This window comes from Dasypus novemcinctus, chromosome 22 (genome assembly GCF_030445035.2).
Source record: "Dasypus novemcinctus isolate mDasNov1 chromosome 22, mDasNov1.1.hap2, whole genome shotgun sequence".
In the NCBI taxonomy this organism is placed as follows: domain Eukaryota; kingdom Metazoa; phylum Chordata; class Mammalia; order Cingulata; family Dasypodidae; genus Dasypus; species Dasypus novemcinctus.
The window spans coordinates 52,886,638-52,907,903 of NC_080694.1; the positions used below are offsets into that span (position 1 = coordinate 52,886,638).

The 21,266-nt window shown below is 36.6% G+C and overlaps 1 protein-coding gene across 8 annotated transcripts in view; it reads left to right on the forward strand.

Moving 5' to 3' along the window:
* The first annotated feature begins 8,125 nt into the window (after positions 1–8,125).
* The window catches only part of CDKAL1 (CDKAL1 threonylcarbamoyladenosine tRNA methylthiotransferase), a 696,475-nt gene continuing 683,334 nt past the window's right edge, over positions 8,126–21,266 (forward strand). For 2 of the 8 annotated variants that reach the window (XM_058285304.1, XM_058285306.2), the window contains exons 1-4: positions 8,137–8,205; positions 9,017–9,062; positions 14,815–14,987; positions 16,214–16,326. In XM_058285304.1, the coding sequence (XP_058141287.1) occupies positions 14,818–14,987; positions 16,214–16,326 (283 nt within the window). In that variant the 5' untranslated portion in view covers positions 8,137–8,205; positions 9,017–9,062; positions 14,815–14,817. Of the gene's footprint in view, positions 8,256–8,906; positions 8,934–9,016; positions 9,063–14,814; positions 14,988–16,213; positions 16,327–21,266 lie in introns of all 8 variants that reach the window. The other 6 variants (XM_058285305.1, XM_071210995.1, XM_058285302.1 and 3 more) reach the window with 5 other exon arrangements.

The following is a 21,266-nucleotide window of genomic DNA, read 5'->3' on the forward strand; positions in this document are numbered from 1 at the left end:
TTTTAAAACAAAGCCATGAGTGGCCTATGATTAAAAAAAGGGTGTGTGTGGGGGTTTTGTTTCTTTTTCCATATCTTCCTGGCAGTGACCGCTTTCTCATACTTGCCAGTTAAATACATTTCTAGTATAATATTTTTTAGTTGACTGGCACTGCTAATGTCTTATTAGAAACTCATAAGTTTTAAAATTTGTATTTCCTCCAGTTTGAGTTGTAAGGTAACATCAGCCAAATGTATTTGTCTTTATAAACTAGGTGAACAACTTTTATTTCTTCTCCAAATATGGGTATCTCAGGCACTATGATGTAATGCTCAGAATATAGTCACTGTCCTTTCTCAGGAACATTGCTTCCTCTTTCTATATATTCTAAATTTCCCCATCTCCACTGGATCATTCCCATTTAGCATATAAACATGCTCTTGTTGTAAAAGTCCTTCCTTCTGACCCCACTTCCTGCACTGCAATATTCCCATTTCTCTGTTCCCCTTGCAGCAAACCTTCATAATGTTGTCTATACTTGCTATCTGCAAGTCCTCTTCCATTCTTCTTCCCTGAATCCACTCTAGTCAAGCTTTCCTCCACACCATTCTACCAAAACTACTCTTCCAAGGGGCTCAATCCCATGGCCAATTCTCAGTCTTCACCTTTCTTAACCTATTACCATCCTTGACACATTGATCATTCCCTGCGCCATGATGTACTTTTATCATTTGGTTTCTGGGACAGTACATTCTCTTATTTTCTTCTTCCTTCTTTCTCACTGGTTGTTCCTTCTCAGTTTTCTTTTTGATTCTTCCTCTTCTCTCTCATCTTAATATTGGAGTCTCCCAAGCCTCTGTCATTGATCCTCTTCACTATTTATACTAATTCCAACTGCCAACTTAACAATGCACTTGGATTTCTAATAGATTTCTAATAGACATCTCAGGTTTAACATGTTCAAAACTTACCTCCTGAAGAAATGACACCCCAGTAGCAATGAGCATGCCTAGTGCCCAGATTTTGGTTCCTAAATACAATGTCCCACTAAAAAGAACCACGGTTCCTTGGAGATTTGGCTGATTCTTGGGGTAGTGCAGAGATGGTGCAGGATGAGCCTTGGGCATCTTGTGGCTCCAGAAAATAGGGAAGTGCTAAAAAATATAATGATGGGAACATGTTAAAAGAATACAGAGGGCAACCTGAATGGGCTCTCAGTGGCCAAGGCTGGGACAATCTGAGCAAGAAAATAAATAATGCCAGTAATAGATTATAAGTTATAGAATAAAATAAATATCCAGGAGTCCCTATTGATAAAAATAAATAATTGAATAAATAAATGGGGGGAAGGGGACAGTTAATCTAGTAGGAATGATGGTAATACAATTTGGAAAATACCACATAATTGTCACTCCCAAGAATCATTAACAGATGCTAAAATTAATGAGCAAAAGATACCTATATCATCTCAAAGTACATCCCTACAACATATTAATAACAAAGAGGAAACATTAACTTCATAGTGGAGAGACCAAGTGTTCAAAGTGTCAAGTACACTACCTTTAAAGAGACATATCAATATCATGTACCTCTCGATATGATGGTCTGAGAAAGGCACAGCATTACTTCTTATTCTTAATTCTTTATTAGAGGAGTTGTGGTTTACAGAACAATCATGTATAAAATACAGGATTCCCATATACCACCCTATTATTAACACCTTGCATTGGTGTGCAACATTTGTTACAATTCATAATAGCACACTTTTATAATTGTACTATTAACTATATTCCGTGGTTTAAAGTAGGGTTCACGATGTAGTGTATTTCCATGGCTTTTTAAAAAATTACTCTGTTACCATATATACAGTCCAACATTTCCCCTTTTAATCACATTCAGATATATATTTCAGTGCTGTTAATTACCTTAAAAATGTTGTGCTATCATCACCACCATCCATTACTAAAGCATTTCCATCATTGCAAAAGGAACCCTGCACATTTTTTGTTTTAATTTTTCATTCCCTTTCCCCACCCCATCCCCTGGTAACCTATCTTCTAGATTCTGACTCTACGAGTTTGTTTATCATAATTATTTCAAATAGTGAGATCATATAATATTTGCCATTTTGTGTCTGACATTTCATTCAACATGATATCTTTAAGGTTCAACCATGTTGTCACTTGTATCAGAAATTCATTCCTTTTTGTAGCTGAATAATATTCCATTGTATGTATATACCATATTTTATTTATTCATTCCTTGGTTGATGGTTACTTGGGTTGCTTCCATCTTTTGTCAGTTGTGAATAATGCTTCTATGAATATCAGTGACAGTGTCACTTCTGAATTTTTCTTGCTAGAACTTCATAACTTGAATTCATTAATGGGGAAACATCAGACAAATTCAAACTAAAGGTCGTTTTACAAAATAACTGGCCAGTATTCTTCAAAACGGCAAAGATCATGAAAGTCAAAAAAAGAATGAGAAACTGTCCTAGATTGGGACAGTTAATAGCATTGTCAATTTTAATTTCCTGGTATGCTTATGTAAAATGTTAATATCTGGGGAAGCTGGGCAAAGGCTATGCACAAAATATTTGTAGTATTTTTGCAACTTTTTTTTTGTAAATCTGAAATTATTTCAAAATGAAAATTTAAAAATAAAAAAAAATGAATAAGCCCTGCATTTCTCATCTCCCCCTTTCCTGCCCACAAACCTGTACTGTCTGTAATCTTTTCCATCTTAGTTGATAGTGATTTCCTTTTTCTTGTAGCCCAGGCCACAAACTTCGGAGTCATCTTTTATTACTTTTTACCTGCTCCCCAAATCCAATATACAGGAAATTCTATGGGCTCTGTCTTCAAATATGTCCAGAATCTAAGCACTTCTCACCATGTCAACTGCTACCTCCCAAGTCCAAGATGTCGTAAGGGTTCACCTGGATTATTGTACTAGTCTTCACTGACCTCCTGGATCCACTCCTCTTCTCATTACTTTCTAATGATTCCCATTTCTTTTACGGTAAAAGCCAAAGTTCTGCCTATGGCCTAGGAATCCTGTTTGATCTGCTTTTGTTCACGATTCTGCCATCCTCTCTTACAACTTTCTTACCACTCATTCCATCCCAACTATTCCAACCTTCCTGCTTGCTATTCCTTCAACAAGCCAGGCATGTTCTTACCTTAGAACTTTTCCACTGGTTGGTCCTATTTCCTGAGCTGCTCTTCCCTCTCCACATTCCTTGGCTAAGTGTCTTATCTTTTTCAAGCTTTTACTTAAATGTGTTCATTTAAGTAAAATGAGCTTTTACCTCAGTGGGCACACTCTGACCACCATCTTTAAAATTGCAAGCCTTTTATTCTTTATCCCAGACCTCGTATGTGGGAAGCCAGTGCTTAAACACTGAGTCACATCGGCTCCCGTGCGTTGGATTTGTTTTTGTCTTTCTTTTTTTTTTTTTTTTATTATTTTGTTGTGAGTTGAGTTTTTTGTTTGTTTGCTGTTTGTTTTTTTTTGTTTGTTTGTTTTTAGTAAGCACCCAAGACCTCCCATTTGGGAAGTAGGCAACTCAACCGCTTGAACCACACTGACTTCCAAACCTTCACTCTTCACTCTCCTCAACCTACTATGTTTTTTAAGCCATCTTTATTGCCTTGAACTCCCGATAGCATTTTAACTTTTATCATATTTATTGTGTATTGCTTGTGTCTACTTGCTAGAATAGTCTGAATGATCTATTTTATTTTTTGAGCATTTGGAACAATCCTTGGTATACTGTATGTACTCAATAACTTTGTTGTTATATGACTAAGTTTATTTTTTATCAAGTCATATATTGAAGGACACAGAAAACATATTTCTTTTTCACATATACCTAAAAGCAACCAAGATTAGTAAACAGATGTAAATTATTTTATTTATTTTCAAAAGTTTCACTATGAGATATCATTTCACATCTTATATTTATTTATTTTTAAATCAAGAGAATGTATAACAATCAGGAGTTTCGCCAGGACTCTTTTGGTTGTAAGTCATAGAAATTAGCTTAAGTAAAAAAAAAGGGGGGGGGGTTGGAGGTTTTTGGAATTTACTTGTTTTCAGAACTGAAAAGTTTGGAGGCAGCACCAGGCACGCTGCCTGTAGAGGTCCTTCTGGTGTCTTCAGTACTTATTCATCTACTTATCTCACCCTACACTTCTCAACTCTTACCTTTCTCTGAAATATTAATAGTTTTCTCTGAAAGAGCTTTTGTCTCAGGTAGGCATCTACACATGGTCACATGAAGCTTCCACTCCAGATTTTCCTAGTGGAGCCTGAGCCCAGAATTCACCTAGCCAGTGCTCATTCTCTGGCTTGGGTCACAGGCACAGCTCTTGAGCTGAGGGTTGGAATGAGCCCCACCCAATCCCCTAGGATGAAAAAGTAAAATTAATTATGGAGTTGAGCCAAACCCATTTGTTCTAAATTGATAGACTAGAATAGCTGGTATTAGAGGTATAGCACTCTGACCCCTAGTGGTTAGATTACAAAGAGAAAATTCACCATTAGAAGACAACAAGAGATTATTTCACGTAATCTTGTAATATGATCTTTTATCAGTTTATTTAAGACAATAGTCTTCTTCCCCTTTACCTTATACATTGATGCATTCACCCATTACGGGCAAATTTTCCTTTGATGTATTTCTTGAATTCTTTCTTTTTTCTCCAACCTCTGTCACCATCTTGGTTCATATTTAGACTACTATGATAATATTCTAACTAATTTCCTTATCTTCAATCCTTTATGAAAACCAACAGCTGAAAAATCTCCCCCATAATCTGCTTTAGATTTCCAGTTTATTATGACCCCTAGTTTATCACTTATTGGATCCAATAAAAATTCCTGGGTCTAGCATTGATTTATATGTGCTCCCCTTTTTGCTTATCAGATCAGAGCTGGATATCTATCACATGTGATGGAAAGGCTAATATAAATAAAAACATATTTGTCTAATGAATGTTGACCTGATGAACTATAAAAGTTAACTTATTATCTACGCTTTTCTTATCTCATATTCTACTAAAATTTTTTCATATATATTTTTTATCCTTTTTCAAGGTGAATTCAACACATGGTTTGTCTCTTGTTTAAAAAAAGCATATTGACTGGTAAAAATTCATAAATATACTGGCTAATTGCCCAGATTATAAATTAAATCTAAAATATGTGTTCCTATATTTTAGTAGTTTTCAAGTTTTATTCCTCATTTCTTAGTTAGGGCTGTGATACTAAGAATCCTCGACCTTCATTAATTGGCCACATTTTCTCTTTAACTTTTCACCTTGAAGACCAACGTGAAAAACTGAATCAATCCTTCTGAAGTCTTACAGATTTTACTCCACATTTCACTTATCACTCTTTTCTTTTTCCTCTTCAATGTTTTTCTCCTTTGAAATTTTGCATTACTATAAATGAAAGTATGGAGTTTTGTCCCTCTGAAGAATTTATATATAGAGTTGTTGCTAACACAACTGAAGTCAGATTGCTTAAGCTTCAGTTTTCTTCTCTGTAAAAAAAGATAATAGTACTTCCAATTTAGAGGGTTATTTGCAGTGTTATTATGAGAAATACATTTGATAATTCATGTAGAGTACTTAACCTGTTACTGGCACATATTTATAAAATTTCACTATTTCACTATTATTTTATAGGTTCAGTTGCATTATTAGTGTGTCTTTTAATATACCAATTGTTTTTTCAACCACCCAATATTTATATAGCATTAATTTTTCTCTTTTTCTTTTTTATATAGAGCATTTAATGGTATATTATGGGCTGAAAAAAATTACAAGATGGGGTGTCTATTCTTAAGAAGCTTGCAATCTGAGAAAGCATAAAGAGTCAACTTTAAATACCAGTATAAGAGTTCAATGCAACAGATAAACCAGTAAAGGATATATTATCAAATGTCATTTTAATTTTATTTATAGATTATACTCATTTAGTTTTGAGTAAACAATACTTTTACATGGAACAAAAATAAAAGGTAGAAAACAGTGTACCGGGAAATCTCCCTTGAGACATCCAGTTCCTTTTCCCAGAGACAATCCCATTACCAGTTACTTCTACATTCTACTCTCTCTCTAATTACACCAATTACTCTGCATATACACCTTATACAGTTTTGCAGCTTGTTTTTTCCACTTACAAATATTGTTTGGATAATACATTAAGAGCAACTGTGTTCTTTTTTTAAAACAAGTCTTCAGATATCATAAATATATTTAATCAATCCCCTGTTGAGGAGTCTTAGAGGGTTTCCAGTTTTTTGCTATTGCAAACAGTATTTAATATAATGACATGGTACACATGTCATTTCTTCTAAGTGTAAATGTTTCTGTAAGATAAATTACTAGAGGGTAGGTCACTGGCTTTTCTAATGATTTAGCTCAAACTTGCCTAAAGAGTTTTGGGCAGATTTCACCAAGTATTTTTGCTACTCACTTAATCCAGAACTTGCAGACATCCTTGTATCCTCTTCTTTCTCACCTATCAATCCCTAAATCTTGCTCATTTTACTTCCTCAGTATCTCTTTGAATCTGTCCTCCTCCCCATTTCTCAAAGCCAAGAACTCAATTTAGGCTTTCACTATTTCTTCATGTCTGAAGTGTTGTCCTCAAACTCATCCTCCTGAGAGAATTATCTGCTCAGACACTCATGCTGCCCAATACATTAGGCATGATTAGGTCTAATGTCCTTAATTTTGCATACACAGTACACCTTAATCTGGTCCCTGGACTTGCCCTCTCCAGCCTCTTCTCCCATCACCCTGCTTCACTTCTTTTGCTTTTATAATGTAGGGTAATTTATAGGTCCAGGCCTCCATGCATTTGCTCTAGCCTGGAATACCTTCATCCATTTCTCTTCCTTCACCTCATCAGGCAGCAGGAGGAGCCTTCCCTTTGTGCTCCACAGGGCCCTGTGGATTATCTTTCACAGTGGTTGCTATTTTCTATTGAAACTATTTCCTTGAAGAAGCCTGAAATAGCCGTCTTTTTTCTTTCTACCTTAGAGCCCAGCACAGTGCCTACTGTCATTTAATGCACCCTCAGTATGATTTCTTTAACTGAACTGAAGGAGATCTTGGGGAAAAGGGGTGGAGTCATTCATTCATTCAACCTATGTTTATTGAGAGGCTATCAGATGCTAGGCTATGTGCTAGGCAGTGGAATTATAGTCAAAAAAGATTATCCAAAAGAGAAAGAGATGGGGAAACAGCAACATAAAAATACAATTCTAAATCAGTTAGGTAGACTGCAGTGAAGGCAGGTCATGGTTTAGATCATCCAGAGCCTATGGATGAACAGAGAAAAGGGTGGGAGAAATTCATTTTAATTAGAGGAATTTGCATGAGGAAAGGTATTTGCAAAATAAGATAACTGCTTCAAATCAAGGTAAAACATAGGGTCAGGCATAAAGCCTATGGTTTACTTCCTGTTCTTGGCCCATTGTTCCTGGTCCACTTTTTAAAGGTTAAAAGAAGGTCAAATACAGTATCTTGGGTGAAGAATAATAAAATGTAACATATGTAAAGCAAACAGGTAAGAAACAGGTGAACTCCATAAAGTTCTCTCCCCCCCCCACCTCACGTTTCTGATAAGCTATCTAAGCATTCCAATAAAACTTGCTTGGCGTTAAGCGATTTATATTAAACTTAATCCATTAACCGTTCTTTCTCTAGTCGTTTCTAACCCTGTATTCTCTAATATGACCTCCTGTCACAAAAGACTGAGGAAGCAAGTAAAATGCAGCGAAAAAAGCAGGTTCTTTGGAATTGAATTCAGCCCAGGAGTGAGCCACTTCTACGAGTTACTTCGGGCAAATATTTAAATTCCCAGTTTCCTCTTTTGTAAAATACGTATAATAAATAAATCAGGAGTTTTTATGTAAAGTACTTAATACAGTGCCTGACACACAGCGATAACTCAATATAAGTTAGCTATTAAGGAATTCTACGAGCCCGGGTTCTTGGGGAATTCTACGAGCACGTTCAAAGAACTGGAAGCTTAAATTAAGGAAAAGGAAAAAGAAAAAAGAGCGAGTCAAACAAGAACCTGTGCTTTCAGCCATGACGTAATTTGACCTCTCTGAGCCACCGTCGTAGAGCATGCGTAAATAAACGGCGGGACGTAAGTGTCATGGCGAGTTCCATCTGAAGTGTGTGCGGTTTCCTGAGACTGGCATGTTGATTCTTTTCCTTTGAACTAGTTCATTATTTCTCCGCTGTTGGGTAAGGGTGGTGGATGGGTCAGTATGGGGCAGAATGAGCCAGCGCTTCTTTTATGGTGGAGTCTTGTTTCCCTAGTTTCAGTCTTTCTTGGGCCGTTTGCCAGTTTGTTTCGCAGTTAAAAGCAGACTTGTTTGTTGATGTGGGGAACTTGGGGGTCAGTCAGGTAGCACTTCCAGGAATGTGCTCAGAGTTGTTGGCGTCAGATGCAGCTGGTTTGCAAGGAGTATTTAGGGATCTTGTTTTTAAATATTTCGGGTCAGCTAACTTCATTTGCTCCCCTTTTTCTATGTTAGTGAATTTGTGGGACGAGACAAGACCTTTGTAGTTAACTAGCGTTCACAGAGCTGCATCTTAATAAGAATTTAAATTAAAGTTGGCCAGAGCAGCAGGTGTTTTGCTTTTCACTTTCCATTCTCGTTTATTCCTAAAATCTCTTTCTGGATCTCGGGAGTAGGAGCGACACGTATTTTTTAGGTAGAAGGTAATCTGGGTACCTTCTTCATTGTCTTTTCCTGTTTTGTGGTTCTGCTATTACTTGCACTGTGTAGACATGTTGTAGTGTTGGGTAGCGTTTATAATTATGGCTCTTAAGTATATCCTCAGTAAGAATTTGGAAGTAATATGGAATATCATTAATCCTGCTGTATATAGCAGTCTTTTTATGGATTCCAATTCCCTGTAAGTAGTTTTTAAGTGTCCTTGCTCTGGTTTTGTGAACTTGTTTGGTACTTGCGTTATCTAATCAGTTTTTTATTTTCCAGACATCTTTCAAGAGGACTTCAGTCAGTCTAAGTGCAGAAAATCAAGGTACTAATTTAAGACATTTTATGTTTGAGTGGTATGCCGCATATTAGAATGTGCAGGAAGGTAGTCTATTTTCTTAGTAATTTCCTATTATTTCATGGAAACACCGTGGTCTCCTTATCACTAAAACCAAGAGACATTTTCATTCATTTTAATTAATCTTTCATCTACATTCAGCAGCACTGAACATTTCCACCTACTTGACATTCTTTCTTCCTTTACCTTTAATAAAGGACACACTGATTGTCTCCTTCTCTGGTGGCTGCTTTTTGGTCTCCCTTACAGGCTGGTTCTCCTTATCTAGCAGTTAAAAGCAGAATTCCTCAAGGCTTAGTTCTGTACCCTCTCCTGTTTTACTCTCTTCTTTTTCTCTTTCTCAGTAGGTGATCTAATCCATCCCCACACTTTGAGGTACCATCTTGTACCACCTTTGAACTCTTTTAAGATTACTTGCCTGGAATCTTGAGTATCTCAAAGGCATTCCAAACTCAGTATCTCCTGAACTGAGCTTCTCCTCAAGAGTTGGTCTTCTCGTGTTCTCTTTCAGAGAATGCTAGCATAATCTGTCTAGATACCCAAGTCAGAGACCTAGAAGATATTCTTGGCATTTCCGTCTCACTCCCTGTATTCAAATTGAATATTAGTCACTGTCACCTAAATATCTTATTAAATTATATGCTTCTGTCCACCACTACCACCTTAGTCCAAGCTATCAGATACAGTAGTATCTGAAAGTGATTTTTTTATTTTTAAAGGTACCTGGGAATGAACCCAGGACCTTGTATGTGGGAAGCCAGCACTCAATCACTGAGCCCACTTCCTTGAGTTGGTTTTTTTCCTTGCTCGTTTTGCTTGTTGTTTGTTTTTGTTTTTTTCCAGAGACACCGGGAACCGAACCTCAGACCTCCCTTGTGGGAGGTGGGCACTCAGTTGCTTGAGCCACATCCACTCCCCCTGAAAGTGCTTTTTAATGGGTATATGGATCACTTTGGGATCCTGTTAAAGTGTGGATTCTGATCCATTACGTTTAAGTTGGGACCTGAGAGTCTGCCTTTCTTAAGTTCTCAGGTGATGCTGCCAGATAACAGACTTTTGAGTAGCAAGATCCTTTCTGGTCAGCTCTCATCTATTCTGGTGTTCCTCCACTGTTTTTCACCCTGCAGCATGTGAGATTGTTTCAAAACACAGTTTGACCACATTATCCCTACTATGGCTTACTGTTGCTCTTTGGATAAGGATAAATTCTAATACTGTTATTTTAGTTCATCTCTTAACACTTCAATCTTTTGACTAAAGGTATATCTGATTTTGCTCAATCTCTTTCTTGTAAAATTTGTTTAATTGAGGTATAATTTTGATACAGTAAAATTTAGAAAATTTTAGTGTACAATATGATGAGTTTTGAGAAACTTATACCAGTGCAATAATTGTATAGAACTTTTCCATCACAAAAAGTTCACCGTTGTACTCAGTTCCCTTCCCTGGTTCCTGGGAAATATTTATCTGCTTTTCTTTCACTGGAGTTGCTCATTTTCTAGACTTTTATATAATTGGAATCATGGTATTTATTTACTCTTTTGTGCCTGGCTTCTTTCATTTTGTATAAAGCTTTTGAGATTCATCTATGTTGATGTATGTATCAGTAGTTCATGCCTTTTTATTGCCAAATAATATTACATTGCCTTGAGGTACAACACTTAGTTTATCCTTTCACCAGTTGTTGGACATTTGGGTTGTTTCTACTTTTTCGCTGTTAGGAATAATAACTGCTGTGAACATTAGGTATTAGGTGTTACCCTAATATGTCTTGTGAGGACATATGTTTTTAGTTCTTTTTGTTATGTCCCTTGGAGTGAAATTGTGGATCAAATGGTGACTATGGTTTTAAACAAATCAATTTTATTGATACATATTAATAAAGCATACAATTCATCTGAAGTGTATAATCAATGCTATTTGGTATAATTACATATGATTAATTTTTTGAGGTACTGCCAAACTGTTTTCCACAGCAGTGGCAACATATTATGTTCTCACCAACAGTTTCTCCACATCCTCACCAACACTTGTCTTTTTGTTTACTGTCATCCTAGTAAGTATGAAGTGTAATTTCCCTGATAGCTAATGATGTTGGGCATCTTTTCATGTGCTTATTGGACATTTGTATGAGTGTTTATTGGCCATTGAATTGTATGCCTGAAAGTGGTTAAAATGGGAAAGTTTGTTATATAAATATTACCACAGAAATAAAAATAATAAATAATAAAACAGTTACCTGAGTGACTTGTTAAAGATTGCTGGGCTTTGCCTAGACTTTTTGATTCTGTAGGCCTGGAGTGGGGCCAAGAATTTTCATTCGAGCACGTTCTCTGGTGATGCAGTTGTTGCTTGTCTGGGAACCACACTTTGAGAACCATTGGTGTGGGAAATTGGTTCACAACTCGTGAGAGTTACTGGAAAGTTTGAAAAAAAAAATAAAGAAAGAAAAAAGCCCAGGCTCTATTCTGTTCCATTCCCAGTGAGTGAGTCGGATGGCCAGGTACTCAGGTGTTAGTAATTTTCCAAAGCTCCACAGATGAGTATAACGAGCACCCAAGATTGGGAACCACTGCTGCAGGAGAACAGTGGCTCTTAATCAGGCGGGTTTAGTGGAATTACTTGTCAGGTTTTAAGTACACATGCCTCAGTTCTGCTCTTGGAGGTCTAGTTCAGAATGAGATCTGATATTATAAAAGCTCCCTTAACATCTTTCCTTTGTCAGAAGGATATTGCATCCTGTCTTTCTTTTCATCATTTTCATTATCTCCCCTCCCTGGCTCTGTTTTTATTCCTTTTATCTGATAGGATCTTCTCTACCTTTGAGAAAAAACTTCATTTGATTCTCTTGCTCCATTTAACTATTATCTTGCTCTTTGTTTATTCTCAGACTTTTTCTTCCTTATTATTCACCTGTTTAACAACTTCTGAAGGTTACCCATTCCCACTACCTGTCTTCTGGAAGTAAAAACTTTAGCTCTAGTAGTGATGAGTGAGATTGTTTAGGTGCTTTTGATACACAGCCAGATTTAGGAAAGTTCTGCATTATATTTTTCTCCTTTTGAATTACTAGTGCATTGGGAATAACAGATTTTAAAGTTTGAAATATATTGCCAGATTGCCTTCTAGCAAGGGTATAGAAGTTTTACTGTGCTTTCACCTGACTTTGGGTTTTTGTCTTATTTTTCAGTGGGGTAGATGTAAAATAACTCATTGTTTAACCAGAGGTTCTTAACCAGGAGGTCTGTGAACTTGAATTGAAAAGTCAAAGAAACATTATTCTTATGGGGACATGTTGGTGCAGGTATATTTATTAAATAATACACAGTATAATGTAGTCTTAGTAAGGGGGCTGTGGTTTTCACCTGACTGGCAAAGGGAAGGGGTCCTTGGAACAAAAAGGATTAAGGACCCCTGGTTTAAATGCTTGCTATTAGCATAGTTGAGCATTCTTTCCTATACTTAACTGGTTATTTATATTTCTTATATAAATTGCCTGGTTTTCTTTGCCCTTTTTAAAAACTGAGATGGATTTACTTTGTATCACATTAAACTTTTGCATTATGTTTTGCTGGTAAGTCAGAGGTATCTTGTAAAAAGCATGACATTGATAGGAAGCCTAGTTTTTAATTTGAGGTCTTCCACTGTATAAATCTTTTAGCTTCTATGGACTTTAGTTCTTTAAAATAAGAAGCTGAGCAATGCTCCCTATTTCCCTAACACTCTAATGGTATTTTATGTCTACTGCAGTATACCCCTCTTGTCTTTCTCCTTCCTTTCTTTTTCTCTTCAATGCCTCCATACCCATTTGTGTGATTTTCTAAAAGTGTAGTTTTTATTGTGTCATTCCGTCATTCATACTCCTTCAGATATCTTTAGTAACATTCAGAGACAAAGGGTGCTCCTGGGTGGGGTTAGGACTTCCAGCTCCTGGTGTGGTCTCCACTGACACCGTCTGGGGATAGCCCCATTGTGCTGGGTGGTGGTAAAAGTCCTGACTTTCCCCTAGGCCTCCTCTGACATCACCCTTTGGGGAGAGGGAAGGGAGCCTGGTTAGTGCCGGGTGGGGTGAAAGTCCAGGCTCCCCATTTCGTCTCTGTTGACACTGCAGAGGAAAGGGGGTTGTTCCTCTCTGGCTGGGATAGAAGTCCTGGCCTGGCCTTCTCTGATGCCCTCCTGGTGGTAGGATAGTGAGACACCATGTTGCAGCCTTGAGAGAAGGAAGTTTAGGCTCCCTATGTGGCCTTGGTTGCTTGGCTGATGGTAGGATCGCAGTGGTTTTTCTCCTGTAATGTTTGCTGCAGTAGAGCAGTTATTATCCAAAAGTGTTCTGTTTTTCCATGCTGCCTCTTTCCTGGTCCTTTGACTAATCAGATCAGGCTTTTAAAAAAAAGAATCTGTGTCCATTGCCATTTCTGGGTTGCTGGGTTCTTCAATTCCTAATCTGTGGGGAAGCGGACTTGGCCCAGTGGTTAGCACATCCGTCTACCACATGGGAGGTCCGTGGTACAAACCTCGGGCCTCCTTGACCCATGTGGAGCTGGCCCATGCGCAGTGCTGATGTGCACAAGGAGTGCCCTGCCACGCAGGGGTGTCCCTGTGTAGGGGAGCCCCACGTGCAAGGAGTGTGCCCCGTAAGGAGAGCCATCCGGCACGAAAGAAAGTTTAGCCTGCCCAGGAATGGTGCTGTACGTATGGAGAGCTGACACAACAAGATGATGCAATGAAAAGAAACACAGATTCCCATGCCGCTGACAACAACAGAAACGGACAAAAGAAGAACATGCAGCAAATAGACACAGAGAACAGACAACTGCGGGCGGGGGGGGGGGGGGGGGGCGGGAAGGGGAGAGAAATAAATAAATAAATCTTTAAAAAAAAGTTCCTAATCTGTGGTATTCAAGGGAAAAAGAAAACTGGAAACTCACTACTGTATTATTCCTGAGATCCCTAGCTATTCTGCTCCCTTCTTGCCACCTTTTAGAGTCATCTTAAGTTTGTTTTATATATAATTACCAGAACTTTTAGTTGTACTTGGCAGGAGGGATAGGAAAAAGTACCTCTACTCCAACTTCCTGGAAGCCTTACATTTTTTTTAAACTATGAAAATGTTGAACATTCAGGAAAGTAGAATAGAATAATGAACGTCGGCATACCTATTTCCTAGATTTAAGAATTGTGCACACTTTCCCATGTATCATAATTTATTTTTTGTGTTCAAAGAAAATAATAGACATAATGACATTTCATTTCTAAATACTTCAAGATTTTTTCCCAACATAAGGGTAGTATCAGAACTTTTTGTCTAATAATGTGTAGTAATTCCCTGATAGTATCTAAAATCCAGTTCATATTCTAATTTTGCTCATTCCCAAATATCTTAAAGCTGGTTGGACAAAGTAAGATCCAAACAAGGAAATGACTTGCATTTAGTTGTTATGCCTTTTACGTCTCTTAAAATGCTCAGTCCTTCTCTGTGTTTCCCCCATGATGTTGATGTTTTGAAGAAATGGGGCCAACTGTACCAAGGAATGTTCCATCATCTGGGTTTGATTGTATCCTTGTGTTTCTCTATTCCTTCCATTTTCTGTAATCTCAAAATTAGATCTGAAGTTTTAATCATGTCTGTCAAGAATATTTCATAGGCAATGCTGTCTGTGTTAAGCACATTTCCTGAGAGGCTTACAAGCTTGTATTTATAATTTTTTATATGGTATAGAAGATGCCTTCTGCATCCTGTGATACATTATTGGATGACATAGAAGATATCGTGTCACAGGAAGATTCAAAGCCGCAGGATCGGCATTTTGCAAGAAAGCATGTTGTTCCAAAGGTGCGAAAGCGAAATACCCAAAAATATTTGCAAGAGGAAAATACTCCACCAAGTGATAGGTAAGCTTTTTTCCTTCTACTTACATTCGTGTTCATATGGGCACTATGGTCTATATGATAATACATAATATCTTTTTAAAATCTTTGAATTTTTGATAGGAAATATATATAGATTTGTTTCTTTATTTGAGTGTTTTTAAATTTGGCAAGGTAACTGGTTAGAAATGAAAAAGACACCAAATTGGATTTTCTTCGAAGGTAGGACCTAGGCCAATATTTGGTACTAAGTAAAATATCTTGGTATTACTATAGTTGGTGTGTAATTCTGTGTTACTTCCAAGTTAAAATTTTTAGTGTAATTTGTGGTTCTCCTGAGATACTGGTAGTTTGGGCATTTAGTTTTTATTAGCAAATTTACAGATACTTACATATCAACTACTGTGGACAAGGCATTGGGTACAAACTAAATTATTGCCCTGTTTCCACTGCCATATTAAATTTCTGGCTTAGTGAAATTCTGATGCAACCTGGACAGAAGGAATTATGCAGTTATTAAGTTTCAGTAAACCTATATTTGTCTGTGTAGTAAATTGTTGATAGTTTTACTATACTTGATTATTTTGTTTGGAACATTATTTTTCAAATCTATGAATGTAAAATTTGATTGTATTTTAATGACAAGTTTATCAAATTTGTTCTGTACATGTCACTAAGGTAGTAACTATTTACTACCTTACTAGGGCAATAAAAGTTAAAAGACCCTTTTTTCTCTTCATAAAATAATTATATTTCTAGAATTCCGTGTGTATATATGGAGTACTTTTAGTAGTGTGAAGCCTTAGTTTTTCATTTTGATTCAGTTGTTTATATCTGTAAGTAATAAAATAGGTAAAGACTGCAACTAGCAATATCTGACCAAATGTATTGAATTTTTCTTTGCTGTTCCTACTAGAACCATTTTCTCTGCTACTGTTACTTGTAGGTACTTTTCTAGGTGCTGAATTTTAGTGTTAGTACTTTAGTAGTACTGAATTAAAATGCAATTTGGAGAAAAAGATTTTTTTAAATGTAGGGAGTCTTAACTTTTTAGAATATTCTGTGGTTATTTTATATTGATTTTGGACTTCTGCTATAACAACATTGTAGATAAAGTTGGTACATTTAGTGAATAGCTTGTGAATGGATTGCAGTGAGTGTGGGTTTTTGCCTAATATTCCAGAAATCATCTAGTGGTTTTTATTTTTGAAGTCATTTATTAAGAACTTTTTTAAAAAATTATTTAACAGCACTATTCCAGGCATACAGAAAATTTGGATACGAACATGGGGTTGCTCTCATAACAATTCTGATGGAGAATACATGGCTGGACAGTTAGCTGCTTATGGATATAAAATTACAGGTAAAGATATTTGTATTGTATTGATGAAATTTTTCAGAGTTAAGTTTGTTGGGGATATATATTCTAGCTTCAGCTGTTAGATGGTAATTTAGCAAGAGTCAGTGATTTTTTTAGGCAAAATAAAAGGATAGGTATCATACATTCCCTAGGTAACTTTAAATACCACATTGTCTTAAAAAATACTTTCTATTTTGAAGTAAGTTTAGACTTACTAAAAAGTAGTAAAAAAGTAGTTTCCATATACCCTTCACCCAGCTTTCCCTAATATTAATATCCTACATAATAGTGTTTTACCTATTGACCTTGGTGCTAAACTATAGCTGTAACTGGAGACCTTTTTTGAATTAAGTCAATTTTTCCACTAATGTTATTTTTTGGTACAGGATTCCACCTAGGATCCCACGTTGCATTTAGTTGTCCTGTCTTCTTAGTTTCTTCCAATATGTGATTAGTAACATTTTAGAATGTTTCTCAATTTGGATTTATCTGATGTTTTCTCACGATTAGATGGAGGTTATGGTTATGCATTTTTGGCAATATCACAGAAGTGATAATCTGTCCTTCTTAATACACATTATCAGGGACCTCCATGAAGTTAATATGTGTTATTACTGATGCACTGACCTTTATCTGCCAGATTCTCCAAAAAAACTTACTTGCCTTTCTCATTGTAACTAGTAAATATCCTGTTTCTCTCCAACCTTTTGCCTACTAATTTTAGTATTTGTTGGTGGGTCTTCTCTGTAGTAGTTATTACTGTGATGTTTGCTTAATGGTGATTTTCTGTTTTCTTTTTTTCTGCATTTATTAATTGGAATTCTTCTGTAAGGAAGTGCTGTCATTTCCCATTTTAATTATGTCAGTTTGGACTTATGAATATTAATTTAATTTTTGGGTTTCAGTCCAGTACTATCACTGTTTTCTTGGTCAAGTTTTTCTTTCCATCTTTGGCCATTAGTAGCTCATTCACGTTGGTGCTTTTGTCCTTTCAACATGTCCCCATCCTGTTTTTATTTTTTTAACAAATCAGTTTTACTGATTCATATTAATAAAGCATACTGTTCATCCAAAGTGCAGTCAGTGTTATTTGGTATAATCACTTGGGTTGGACTGTCATCATTTTAATCACTATTAGAACTTTTTCATTATTTCAATAATAAACAAAAAACAGACAAGAAAATTCCTCACCTCTCAATCTCTCTGTGCTTCCTCCACTGTGCATAGGATCTGTTTCTGGCTCTTCTATCCAGAGTGTATAATCAGTGGCTTTAAGTATATTCACAGTTTTGTACATTCATCATTTCAGAAATTTTAGAACCATTTCATTACTCCAAAAAGAAAGACTCCACACCCACACATTCGTTCCTTAATTCTACATAACCACTAATCTCATGTCATCTTTATAAATTGATTTATATTTACATTTTATATAAATGAAATCATATAATATATAGTACTCTGTGCCTGATCTCTTTCACTTAGTATAATGTTATTTTGTTGTTACTGGTTTTTTTTGTCTGATAGTAACACTGTGTTGTATTAACTTATATTCATTCAGCTTCAGAGAAAAATGGTTTTATATGTGCAATTCTACCCATATTCATATTTCACGTAATATATTTTCCCAACTTATTTTGATCACATTCCTTATTTTCTGACATCATAAAATGTTCTAGGCTTATCTTATATTTTCCCTGCCACAGTCGTGGAAGCTACCACTTTGCCAAGGAGTCCCCATTTCTCATTAGGAGAATGGTATTTAAAAACAGAACTGGGTACTAGATGTGTACATTGCAACTGTGAGATGTCAATGTTTCTACGCCCTCTCAGCGGCCGAGCTAGGAAATATGTTTGTGTACTGACACATCCACACACCTATATTTCTCTATCATCTGTTTATGTGAAATAATACTGTAACGTACATGCTTCCTGACGGGCACTGATCGAGTGCTTTACATATGTTATCTTATTTAGTCTTTGAGGTAGGAAGAATTATTGGTTCCTTACTTAATGGATGAGAAAAGGAGAGGTTGTTTCTTACCTTCAGTCACACAGGCAGTGTAGTCTCTTTTACTCCAAGACAGTGTTCCTAACCACTGTTCTATATTTCATGGCTGCTTTTGCATGTGTAATTGGCAAATCCTGGCTACAAGATAGTTCATGAAGACTAGATAGAATTGGAAACTTATTCCTTCCAAAGCATTGCTTCCTTTAGTGATTAAGATGTCATGTCATTAACTCTGTACTTTTGGGATGACTTATTCTTAGACAGCAAAGTGTTTTATTAGTTTAGTCCTTTAGGTTAAAAACACTCAAAATATACTTTCAGAATTACTTCTCTATATTAATTAGTAATTTTAATATAATTTAGCCTGGACTTGCTTTAGCACAGTCCAATGGTACAGTTTGAATATCAGGAAAATAGCCTTTAAGATTATTTCCTAAAAAATTAAAAAAAAACCTAGCTTGACTTTTCCCAGGTGATATTAAATATCGAACACATTTAAATTTAAATTCTGTTCCATTAACAGTTTGTGTTTGGCTTATAACAGTTTTCCATATAAAATAACAGTCCTCATGTGTTTACACATGAACATTAAGCTTTGTTATGTACACTTAACATTGGTTTCTTATTTGGCAGTAGTAAAAAGGGGAATTAAAGAAGTAACCATTGAAATATGGAATTTATTTTTCATATCAGTACAGTGTATTTCTTTTATATACTTATTTATATATGTATTAATTTTACATACTGTTGATTGTCCCCTCTTTAGAAATAGTTTTAATTCTAGTCTGGCTTGCATGCAGCATCTCCTCACTCGTCAAAGTGCTGGAGGCCCAGGAAATATAAAAAATATTAGCTTCAGTAAAGCATTTAAGAAGAAAATCTGTACAGATCTTTTTTCCCCAAAGATTTATTTTATTTATTTATCTCCCCCACCTCGTTGTTTGTGCTTGCTGTCTGCTCTCTGTGTCCATTTGTTAGTGCTTTCTGTGTCTGCTTGTTTTCTCTTTAGGAGGCACTGGGAACTGAACCCGGGACCTCCCATGTGGGAGAGAGGTGCTCAATCGCTTGAGCCTCCTCTGCTCCCTGCTTTGTTGTGTCTCTCATTGTCTTTTTTTTTCCTCCTCCCCTCCCCTTCCCCAGTTCTCCTTCCCCCCTGCCCTCCTTCTCTCCCCCTCCCCCTCCCCCATCCTGCTGTTTTTGCTGTGTCCATTCACTGTGTGATCTTCTGTATCTATTTCTCTTTTTGTCTTCTCACCTTTCTCCCCTAGGATTCACCAGGATTTGATCCCAGGGACCTCTGATGTGGAGTGAAGTTCCCTGTCAGTTGCACCACCTCAGTTCCTCGTTCTGCTGTGCTTTACCTTAACTCTCCCCTTTGTCTCTCTCCTGTTGCATCGCCATCTTGCTGCGTGACTCGCTTGCATGGGCACTAGGCTTGCCACGTGGGGACTCATCTCACCACGTGGGTACTTGGCGTGGGCACTCGGCTCCCATGTGGGCAATTGGCTTGCTGTGCGGGCTCTTGGCTTGCGATGCTGCCGAGTACTGGCTCACTGTTCAGGCATGCTTTCTCTTCTTCTTTTTCACCAGGAGGCCCGCCCCAGGGTCAAACTTGGGTCCTCCCATATGGTAGGCAGAGGCCTTATTACTTAAGCCATATCCACTTACCTGTTTTTCCTTTTTGTGGCTCCTTGTTGGGTCATCTTTTGTGTCACTTTGCTGCGCCTGCCTGTCATGCCAGTTTCTGTCTTACGTGCCTTCTCCAGGAGGCACTGGGAACTGGAGCAGGATCTCCTATGTGGTAGGTGGGGCCTCCATCGCTTGAGCCACATCTACTTCCCTAGATGTTACATTTAGCTTAGATATATAATGTGAATGATTTCTGGATTATCTATGTCAGTAGTTTCTTTCATTTTTATGGAATAGTGGGGGCTTACAAAATTTCTTATTGCTTAAAATGATATTTTATTAATCAAATAGAGGACTAAAATATTTTTGTTTTCCCTTAAATGTACAATTGATACAAAATATGTGTAAAATGTAGGTCATATATAATGCATATAGAGATGATTGAAATCATGCGGAAAAATTAAGCCAAAATTAAAATTAGGTCTCAATTACCAATTGTAGATATTTTTATTGTTTGAAGAAGAAAGAGGGAGTATGTAGGTATAGTATTTGAAATTGCCGCTTTTTTATGTGAATCCAGAAATATAATTATTCCTTAGTAAAACATTGTCAGAGTAGTTAACTCAGGTTTGTTTCTTCTTTTCAAACCTTTTTACTTTGAGGACAAGGGTGGTTCATAACTTTAAAATTAACTATTATAAAAGCCTACTAGCTTCCCTTTACAAAGAATGAAACCTGTTTAGAAGATATGATGTCAATCCCTAAAATTTAAAACAATGAACTCAAAATTAGTACCATTGGAAAGCAATAAAACTGTCCCTGTAGGGACCATGGCTTTTTAAAGAACTATGAGTTGAACATATTCGGTCCATGAACATTTTCTTTCTCAAGTAAACTATTTTTGGAGACTTTAAGATTTTTTCCCCAATAATACTGCCTTTGGTTATTGTTTTGGATTCTTTATTTTTAATTTCTTTGGAGATATTGGTAAATTATTTCCAGTGTCTTCATTGTTGGGGAATCCTCCTGTTTTGGGAGTACATTCAGTGTTAAAAGTGGTCACAGGTCATTTGAGGCCTAATTGGTAAATAAGGTATGTGGGATTGTATTGTACAATGCTGTTTTAGTAAAAAATAAAGCATGTTTGTTTATCTTAACTGATTATAAAACTGTTCCAGAAAAGTTTAGTAATAAGCTTATAGCAGTGATTCTCATACTTTTTGGATCTCTTCAGAATGTCACAACTCTTACACAGTTTCATGAAGGAATTCATCGCCACTTCCTAGCCCAGTGGCAGGATTAA